Source organism: Octopus bimaculoides, chromosome 2, assembly GCF_001194135.2.
Source record: "Octopus bimaculoides isolate UCB-OBI-ISO-001 chromosome 2, ASM119413v2, whole genome shotgun sequence".
NCBI lineage: Eukaryota > Metazoa > Mollusca > Cephalopoda > Octopoda > Octopodidae > Octopus > Octopus bimaculoides.
Genome location: NC_068982.1, coordinates 41,957,544 through 41,968,746, shown reverse-complemented (window position 1 = coordinate 41,968,746; position 11,203 = coordinate 41,957,544). Strand labels below are relative to the sequence as shown.

The 11,203-nt window shown below is 37.3% G+C and overlaps 1 protein-coding gene across 1 annotated transcript in view; it reads right to left on the bottom strand.

Annotated features, from left to right (window-relative positions):
• Positions 1-8,286: 8,286 nt before the first annotated feature.
• Positions 8,287-11,203, bottom strand: part of LOC106880542 (biliverdin reductase A) — a 29,591-nt gene continuing 26,674 nt past the window's right edge. The window contains exon 8 of the mRNA XM_014930529.2: positions 8,287-10,208. Within this exon, the coding sequence (XP_014786015.1) occupies positions 10,084-10,208 (125 nt within the window). The 3' untranslated portion in view covers positions 8,287-10,083. The remainder of the gene's footprint in view (positions 10,209-11,203) is intronic.

Genomic DNA, 11,203 nt, shown 5'->3' with positions numbered 1-11,203 from the left:
GTATGTATGTATATATATATATATATATATGTGTGTGTTTACATACATACATACACACAAGCAGGTAAGTGTACAAATGAACGAAAAAAGCGCTCACCACTCATTGTGAAAGATAGATATATGTATTAACAGACTGACTTTCTCAAGCATTACTTAAAGTTTCATGGATGTACATCTGAGTTATCAGATGCCGCAAGAAAGAGACGATGAAAGAAATTACTTTCCGAGAAAGAATATTTGCCTGCCTTCACTCCTCCATTCAGGTCACATGGAGTTGGCAGGTCAACGGTAACAGATCTTTGTGGTTGTTGCTCCAAGTGGCAGAACGGAGTCTAGCGTCACCTGCTCAACTGGTCTAAGGGAGATAACTCGTCCTGGTTAAACCTCCAATGGTAATTTATTCTTTGTTTACAAACTAACTTACCGTAACGGTTTTCTACTTCCGGTTTGAAGAGAGATTATATGCCCTACGGCATTAGAATCTGACTAGTCGTCCACAATGCTAAGCGCTTTATGAATGCGAAACTGTTGGTCACTCTACGACCGGACATATATCTAACTGCATGTAAATATATTACTGCTCTATACTTTGGAGTGTGCTTGTTTTTCGGATATATGATCCACTGACGATATACATACATACATATATATATATATATATGTGTGTGTGTGTGTGTGTGTGTGTGTGTGTGTATTCCACACGGGTAGAAATATAGGAAAAAATAGAAGCTGAAAAGACACAGAGAATAGTTTTAATATTTTTTATTATATTTGTACCTTTAACCGGTTTCACAATTTACACTGATTTTCAAAAAGTTCAAAAAGAAAGACGTTTCTTATGTCGCAGCTGTCTTGCTTCTGACTAGTGTTTGAAGTTTACCCTGTTTTTATAGGGAGTTCATGGCTCAAATTAGTATATGTTTTGAATAGGGTTTGATTGGTAAAGCATAGTCAAATGACTGATCTTAGAAATTTTTTAGGTTCTTTGCTACGTCCGTGTGTCAGTATCAAGCGACACAGTTTGGCGTCGTAAGTTAAGCCTGACAGAGTTGACTGAACAAGTCTAAACAATAAATGCTCTGAATGTTTTCTGTCAAGTGTTTGTAGAGAATGAACACATGATTAAGTTTATAATCTTTTGTACGTTTCCCACTACGTCCATGCGTTAGTGTCACGTGACAGTATATTTTGCGCCTGGCCGACACAGTTGAGTAAACATGTTTAGTCATAATCAAGGCACTCCAAATTTAATCTGTCTAGTGGGGGAGTAGGCAGGAGTTGCGTGTATGTATTCCAATGGTTAAGATTTAGGTTAGCTGTATAGCTTCCTCGTGATAAGTGACAATCAATTTTGCGTGGGAATTTGTGTATGTACTCTCTTGAAGTTTGTTAAGTCTTGGTTTGTACTTTTGTATGAAAGTATTTTCTTTGTTTATCTGTGTTTCATCTGTGATATTCGCTGAACATAGGTAGGGTGGGAAGATCTGGAATTTGGGGGATTTAGTTTTTGCACATATGTTTATGTGACCACGCAGTGGAATCTGTCTAGTACTGGGGTCTCGTATTTGTTGTCGGCGAATGGTTAGTCTATTTCTTAAGGTAAGATTTGTTTGATCTATGTAATCTTCATTACATCCTTGACATTTGATAGCGTATATTAAATTCCTTGAAGGACGTGTAAAGTGATTTTTTATGGCAGAAGTCTGTCCTGATTTGAAGTTAATTAGTTTGTCTTCAATAAAGTTGATGCAGGTCCCGCAATTGGGGCGGCAACATTTTTTTACTTTTGGTATAGAAATTGTGGAAGGTAATTTAGCTCTTGTGAGGAATTTTTTGAGGGACTTTGTCTTTTACTTTTGATTATTTTGTGTATTTCGAATGCTTGTTTCATTCTTGGGTCTTGTTTTAGTAGTGAGATGTTCTGGTGGATAATATCGTAAACCTCTGTGTTTCTTGGGTTGTGTGTTGTAATAAAAGGTAGATTATTGGATGTATCTGGAGCTAAATTCTTCGATATTTATTGCTTTGGCACGTTCTATTCCGTTGTCTATTAGAATTAATGGATAATGTCTTTTAAGTAGTACTTGTTTTAGTTCCTGGAGTTTTTTATTGCGAGTTTCGGGGTTTGAGACAATTGTGCAGATTCTTCTTGCTATATTAAAAAGGATATTATTTTTCGTGTGTTAGGGATGTCATGAGAAGAATAGTAAGTATCGTTTAGAATATGTTTCTTTCTAGTGAATATCTGCTTCAATGATTTTATCTCTTTTGAGGATTAGTATATCCAGGAATGGTAGTTGAGTTTTACTGAATTCTATGGAAAAGTTGATATTATTGTTTATGCTGTTGATTAGATTTTTGAAATCTATAAGTTGTTCAAATGTAAACGTCTATAGGATTAGGCAGTCATCTAAGTAATGTTTCCAGTTTTCTAGTAGATATTTGTGGTAGTTCAAGCCATTGATTTAGATTCTCCATATATTTGGACCACCATGTATGCCAGGACTAGATTGGCGTACGTCGGAGCAACTTTTGTACCCATTGCAGTCCCAGATATTTGTTTGTAAATATTGCCATCGAAGTCAAAAAAGTTGTTTTCGAGGATAAACTTTAATCCTTCAGTGATGGAACTCCTTTGAATTCTGTCCGGAATTTCTCAAGCCAGAAATGTATTGCTTCTAGTCCATAATAGTGTGGGATTGTGGTATATAGGTTTACCACATCTAAAGATACAATAGTGGTATCATTGTTTATGGAATTTGGGGGTTCAGGTCGTCCCTCACAAAACTTGGTATGTATTTTAAAATAGGTTTCAGTAATATATCCAAAAAGTTACTCGGTCTGTGTGTTTCACAGTTCGGGCCTGCTACGATTGGTCTAAATTTAAGGTTGGTGGGATATTGTATGTTTATGCAACTTGAAGTGGGTTCTTTACATGCATTCTTAATAGTTTGATTCTTATGGATTTTTGAGAGACCGTAAAAGTAGCTAGTCTTGCAATCAAAATGGAAAATGGGTTAGGTAGTCACATTCTTTGTTTGTTAAACTTTTTTGATGTCTGTGAATGAGTGTGTTCAGTTTAGCCATTGTCTTTGATTTTTGGTAATTATTTACCTGTTCGTAGTGGGTCATATCTTGTAACATAGGTAGTTTATCTCCTTTGTAGTGTTTGCCTTATAAAAAAAAACAGGGCAAACTTCAAACACTAGTCAAAAGCAAGACAGCTGCAACATAAGCCACGTCTTTCTATTCGAACTTTTTGAAAATCAATGTAAACTGTGAAACTGTCAAATATATCAATAAAGAACATTTTAACTATTCTCAGTGCATTTTCAACTTCTATTTTTCATATGTACACATATTCAAATTCGAATTCCTTAACGACAATGTAACCATCATTTAACTAAGGAATCTTCGGTCTGATGAGTAGCTAGTGGAGTATCCCTCGTTGAGTAATTGTTATTTCCGAGTATCTGCTAGCATGGAGACATATGTAGCCTGGATTTTACCTGCTTCATTCCCTTAATTTGGATTTTTATTCGCATTCATAGCAACCCTAGATGCTAACCGTGAACTATAAAAAAAAAACACTTTTTTCAGTTTATCGAAATGCGGTTTGAGAAAAGCCTACAAACTTTTTACACCAATAAACTATTATTGTTCCTGAAAGTTGTTCTTTATACCTACCACGGACTGCTCGAAGCTTACTAACTTCCTACACCTAGATCCTTGGATCTTACAATTACATATCATTATATATATATAATAGTTGAGAGATCAGTAACAACAAATTGAGGTATATGCCTACTGCCTCTGTTCCTCGTGGTGACATTAAATGTTTGTGTGCTGTGTGGTTGTTTTCGTTGCTGAGTATAAACATGGTATTCAGTATTGATGATTGGTACAAGAGGATTAATCTCACTATGAGTAAGCAAAAGTTGCTACTCTGAATTTGCATATGGGGAAAATAAGGTTAAGATGATCGGTCTTTCTATGGTATTAGCAGCCAGTAGTTTGAAGTTAATTAACAAAGCTACTATCAGCTTCTTACAGAACATGAATTGGCAATTACGGGTTCCAAGTGAATAAGGGGTAGCCATGTTAAGTATTTTCCATGTAGTCATGGGTATGTCATTGCCTTATCTCAGAGTCACGAGATGAACCAGGACAAGGAGGCGTGTTTTCCCAATCTCTGCTTCTGAATATAACTGTTTTCAGTCATATTTTTTCTTTTCCTAGAAATATTCGTCACATTATTCCTGTGACCTTTTAGTGAAGAGTAAACATGAACCCTGTGTTCTTGTTTGTGTTAAAGTGTATGCACTGGTGTGACAAACAACATCGAGTCAAAGATAAACAACAAGTTTTTATAACAGTGTTCATACAAAAGTGGATGTCAATAAATAAGTTGTACAAACGTGGTTACATCTTATATGATTGACGCTGAAACAGAAGAGAGTAAGAAATGCTCCTGCTACATAATGCGGTAACGGTAATGGCCAAAGGCGAAACGAGCGAGAGCGGCGGGTTTTTATGCCTCCCTAGCGGAAGTGCCATCGCGACGTCACCTAACGACGACAGAATGAGGGAGCATAACTCCGCCCTGTTCATTTTAGCGCTTACAGTCCTTGCTACACTACTCCCCACGCGACTGTAAGTCGAAAAAGAGGTATGTCGTCGCAAAAGGCCAACCTAGGGAACAAAACAGAGGGAGTGAAAATATCAGGAAAGGCATGTAAAAATTAACACAGTAGTTCCAAAAGTTTGAAAACACAGCATGTGCCACGTAAACAAATATCAAAAATGTGGAAAAAGTCAAAACGTACTAAAATGTTTAAATAAAACGCGTGGAAAATGCCAAGATGTGTAAAAGTCAGGGTACAGTATATATAGTCTTACACAATTTTTGGGGGCCAGTGTATCCGACGCCCAGCCCTGGTAATCGTGACATGTCCCTGAGAAAACGTGGGTCCATTTATCAATGTTCGCTGGAAGAGCAGCAGGCACAGTCTGATGTCTAGAAGACATCGGTGGAAGGTCAGAGAAATAGGTTTGCAGACGATGAACGTAGGTAGCTGAATCTTGTGCTGAAATATCCACAGGGACTAGAATTTGGCCGGGTAAAGACAGTGGCGATCCGTATAGTAATTCCGCAGAAGATAATCCCAAATCCTAAAAGAACCAGAGACAGGTACTCGCTCCACCTTTGAGGATCAGGGTATGCGCGGAAAGATGCTTTTTATTGTCTGTGAAAGCGTTCGACTATATCGTTCGAAGCTAGGTGGTAGCTAGTCGTACAGCTATGGCAAACTCCCAGGATAGCAGAAGATTGGTTGAACAGCCGTGATTCAAACTAATTTCCACGATCTGTCGTAATGCGTAACGGAACACCAAAACGGGAAATCCAACCTGAGATGAGGGCTTGTGCCACGGATTCAGCACTAATGTTGACAAGTGGGATGGCTTCAGGCCAACGCGAAAACCGATCAGGTAATGATGGATGTGAACCCGCGGCTAGGTGGCCAAAGCCCAACTAAATCGCTATGTATACGTTGGAAGCGGGCGTCTGGATACTGAAACGAAACCAAGAGGTGCACGAACATGGCGATGAACCTTAGAACGTTGACACTGAAGGCATGTGCGTGCCCATTTGGTGGTTTAGTGTCTCATATCTGGCCAAAAGAAAAAAACGAGCAGAAATAAGCTTCACAGAAGCTGTTATACCAAGGTGTGATAAGATATGCAGAGCGTTGAAGACGGTGCGACGATGAGACTGGTGCGAGCGGACGGAATGAGCCAGTAGATGTATCACACAATATCTCTCAGTCTGAAGCTGATAATGGCAAATACTTGAAATGGCATGTTGCGAATTCCTCAGATATAACGTCCAAAGACGATAGTAGTGATTGGTCAGCTGCCAAGGCAATCAAATCTATCATAGAAGCAGACGACAGTAGACAGGTAAGCGGGATAAAGCATCAGCAACAAGATTACGAGAACCGGAGATATGCCGAATATCACTAGAAAACTGCGATACATAATCAAGATGTCAGATTTCTCTTGGCGAATACTTGTCCGGCTTGGCAAAAAGAGCAAAGATAGGGGGTTTGTGGTCTGTGAATACTGTAAACTCCCTTCCTTCCAGGAAATGACAAAAGTGCTTCACTGCAAGATGAATAGCGAGAAATTCTCTTCCAAACGTGCTATAGCGCGTCTCTGTGGGCTTCAACTGGCGGGAAATGTCAGCGGTTGCAGAATTTCCTGGCCAGTTTGCTATAATACTGCGCCCACAGATGCATTCGATGCATCTACCACAAGCGAGAGCTTTGCATCGGATTTGGGGTAAACTAACATTGAAACGTTAGCCAGGGCCTGTTTGACAGTCTGAAAATCAGCAACAAGGGACAGTGAAAGGGAGATAACTTCGTTCTTCATCTTACGATCATTCAGTAATGATGTAAGTTAATTCAATTATTCAGCACAATTTAGGATGAATCAACGATAAGAATAGACCAAACCGAGGAAATGACGAAGCTGCTTAAGAGAAGATGGAGGAAGAAGCTTCTGAATTGCCTGTACCTTCTCTGGGAGAAGACGAATTCCATCGATAATGTGGCCTAAAAATTCCAGCGATGCAGAACCAAATACACACTTCACCGAGTTGATTTTAACTCGATAATCGCGTAGACGTTGAAAAAGGAGCGTTAGTTGGTGAACATGCTCTTCCTTCGTAGAACTGGTGATGAGTAAGTCGTCAATGTAGAGACAGACGAAGTCGAGACCACGAATGACCTCGTCTATAAACCTTTGAAAGGCGCTAGCTGCATTTCGTAACCCAAAAGGCATTGAAAGGAATTCAAATGAATCAAAAGGAGTTGTAACGGCAGTCTTTGGTATATCGTGTGGATTTAAAGGAATCTGGCGATACGCCCGGACGAGATCGACCTTAGAAAAAACAGTACTACCGTGCAAAGTAGAAGAAAGTGGAAGGTGTGGAATAGGGTATCTGTCCGGAGTCGTAATAGCATTTAATCTTCGATAATCCCCAACTAGGCGGAAATCAGTATTTCCTTTGGGGACTAAATGGAGAGGGGAAGACCAGAGGCTAGTAGAAGGACGAATAAGCCCCAGCTGGAGCATGTGACCGAATTCCACTTTTGCAGCCTTGAGTTTATCAAGAGGAAGACAGCGAGCACGAGCAAACACTAGTGGACCATTGGTGTCAATGTAATGTCTCGCTGAATGTATAGGATCAGTGACGTTGAAATAAGTTTCGGGAAAGAGTTGAGAAGAGAATGGTATGTATCACCGGATACAACACTAAAAGATACCGGACTTACAACAGGAGCGGACACTGAACCAGGAACTGATAACTGCGTTGAGCTATACAACAAACGCTGTTGGCGAGCATCCACCAACAGTGAGAAGTGGTGGAGGCAATCTGTCCCGAGAATAGGATAGGGTAGGTCCGCAATTACGAAAATCTATTTCAAGTCCTTCCGGAGAGCCACCTTCCAACCATGTGCATCTTTTCTAACAGACACACTTGTTGCATCCTTTTCGAGAGCACCACCAGTAAATTTTCCCGCGAAGCATCTTTTTGTTCATATAGTGTCATTTTGCAAGTAAGAAACCGCATCCTCCTCGGTTTTCAATTTCTCTATCATATTCGAAAGGTTAAATTAGCTGGAAGCAGTCATACTTCTATTTAGGTTGAAAATGTCCAGGAAAACACACAGATCAAAATTATGAAAATGAGGTGGTGACAGGACAGCGACAGGATATGGTTGAAGATACTTGCCCAAGGTGCATGCAGAGAGATTGAACCCAATACTATATAAATGTGAAACAAAACTTCTCAACCACAAAACCATATGGCTAATCCTGTGTATCTAACTAGTACATTAGCTTTTCCTCTGAAATATGAACCTATCTACGTTTTTTTTTTTTTTAATTTTCTAAGTTGTTTTAAAACAAGTCATGACACTCAGTGAAAACAATATTACATCACTACAGCTGCTGCTGCTGCTTACAACTCACTGTCATATCGTTTAGAGTTAGGTACTACACTTTGTGGTAGTAAGAGGGAATGTTATAGAAACTAACCAAGTATAAAAATACTTCTCTTACTGATTCATCTGACCAATGCAAGAGAAAATGTGAAATGAGAAAGGAAAAAAACATGGTATAAATTTTTCTTAGATATTCTGAAGATAAAAGATTAACAGAAAATAATGAATGGCTGAAACAAAAGTATACTTCAATGTCAAAGAAAATATTCTGATGTAAGGAAAGTTGGACTTATTTTAATGCACAATTTGAATTAGAATATTTAAGAAAATTTGAAGTTTCTCAGGTACATTAGCTGTTACTTTGGTTTGTTAGCATTTTTTCATTTTTTACAGAGTTATTGCTTACTGGGAATGTTCCAAATAGTGTTAGAATAGCTCAATGTAGAAAGATGTTAATATTCAATTCTTCTTCCAATAGCACAATTATAAAGCTACAATTGTAATGGTACAATTTTCATATAAATAGTTCTGACCAATTCTGGAATGTGAAGTGGAGTTCTTCAACACTATTGCCTGCTGGTTAAAAAATTGAGTCATTGAGTTCAGCTGATAAAATTCTTAGCTGAATTAATAGAGTTTTAATATTGAAGTTTTAAAAAGAATTGTTTGAAAAGATTAACTGGTTTAGTTATTTTTAACATAAAATTTCCCATTTTTATTCCTCTTGAAATTGTAGGCTTAAGAATTCCCAGAAAGGACGTACTGGGAGCTATAATAGTAGGGTCTGATGTTAAAAAAAAAAAGAAAAACAAAGGAATGTTCTTAATTTTTCTTGATGGCAGACTTCTTTCAAGATCAGATGCCAGCACCATGTAAAAAGCACCTGTGCTGGTACCACATAAGGAAGCACCTGTGGTGGCATTGCATAGAAATGCACCCATGCCAGTGCTACGTAAAGAGAAACACTCATGCTGACACCATGTAAAAAACGCCCAGTACACTCTAAAGTAGTCAACATTAGGAAGGGCATCCAGCCATAGAAACCTTGCCAAAACAGACAACTGCAGCCTGCAGCCCTTTGGCTTGCCACCTTCCATCAAGCCATCCAACCCATGCCAGCATGAAAAATGGGCATTAAATGATGATGATAAGAATTTTTTATGTATAGAATTTAAATCATGGCAGTGTCAACTTGTCTTTGGTTCTACTGGAAACTATTTAATAAATCTGTCAAGTGATGGATTAATTAACTTCTTCCTCACCCAAAGCATGCAACTACTATAAGCTAATGTTAAAAATCTTATTGCATTATATATATTGTAATTCAGGGTTGCCATGAAATGTATTGGCAACAACCAAGAAACAGAGAGTCATCAAAGTTAGCATGTTCAGGGAGGCTGATTTACAAAGTAGATACTTTTCCAATACTAAAATATGCACAAGTAACATACATGATTCTTTCTCTTCTTTTTGGAGGGGAGGAGTTAGAATTTGGAAAATACATATACCAGAGTAATAATATTTTGTGAGTATTATGCATCAGATGTCCCTTCATCATGGATGAAAGAAAAAAAAAGATAAAATTCCCGCAAAAATTGAGTATTTGTCCTGAGATCAAAAGGGAAAGATAAAATTCTTTCAAAAATTGAGTATTTGGAATTAAATGCGATTCAAATGTCCAGAAATTACGAAAATTCTTTCTCATTTAATCTCGAAAGAAGTTTGCCATCGAGAAAAATTAAGAACATTTTTTTTGTTTTCCTCATCAACCCTGCTAATATAGCTCCCAGTAAGTCCTTTCTAGAAATTCTTAAGCCTTTAGCATTTAAACCAACCATATCTGACAAAAATATTCTACCTGTTTTATGTTCAGACCAGACAGATCTGGCCTCTCACACCTACCCAAAAATGTCATTCTAAAAATAAACAATCACATCATCAAAACCTATGAGATAATGCATGATTAATTTAAAACAAAGTGAATAAATAAGCATTACATTTGACAGAGTAATCTGAATGCTAAAGAGTTAAGCCTACAATTTCCAGAGGAATATAAATTCGAAATTTTGCATTAGAAATAACTATGAACCTTTTCAATAAGGTCGATCGTTTTTATAGTCAATTCTTCTGTGTCATGGACATCTCTTACTCCAAGTAATTTTTCAGAAAAGTGAAGGAGATCTTCCATAAACATTCCTACAAGGAAAAAATAATATGCAAATCATTTTTAAAATAAAATACACATGCATACACACACACCTTCCAATTTTGAAGGTATTGTTTTCAAATCTAGTTCTAGAAATAAACATTATGTTCTAGCATTTTGGGGGAAAGTTATGCAACAATGGTTTCCTACTTGTTTTCCTGTATGCATAATGCCAAAAACTTTTATTTGAAGAGTGAATGCAATCTATGGTGCATTTACACTTTTCAGGAGAATTAGAGCTTATTTAAAGTGAATTAACTACAAATGGAAATTAAAAGTATGTCACAGCTAAACCAGTTCACACCTAGTCTATTCCCAGTAGTCAATGGGGAAATTTGATTCAAAGCACTATCCGTTGACATATTCCTCAATGAGTTTATAAGTCCTCTTGCTACATATATTCTATGAAGCAGGTTGAGCCTGTAAGCATAAAGTGCAAGAGAGAAAAATAAAACTAACAATCTTTTGGCTGAAGTGCCAAGACCTTCAGCTATGACATCTGTAGTCAAAGCACATAATTGTATACATATACTGACAGGGACTATAATCACCCAAAAACACTGATCAAGAATTCCTTATACTAACTGGTCAGTTTTGCAATTTCCATTGCCTTGTCAGTAAGGACAGGCTCAACTTCAGCAGATTTCAGACTGAATTCTGTCAGTATATATGTTTTCAATATAAAAACCAATGGATGATTTAGCGAATCACTAATCCATATACAGAAAATTAATATAGACAGCAATATGCAAAGTTTTACCAAAAAGGAGAACTCAGTATATCATCATCATCATCGACATTTAACATCTGCCTTCAATGCTAATGTGGGTGGGAGTCAGTATATATGTATACAATTATGTGCTTTGATTAAAGCATTAGAGCATTTTAGCTCTTATTTCTAGCAATGTGGGTGTTTCTAACATCTTAGTTATATTTAGGGACAATCATATATATATATATATATATATATATATATATATATATA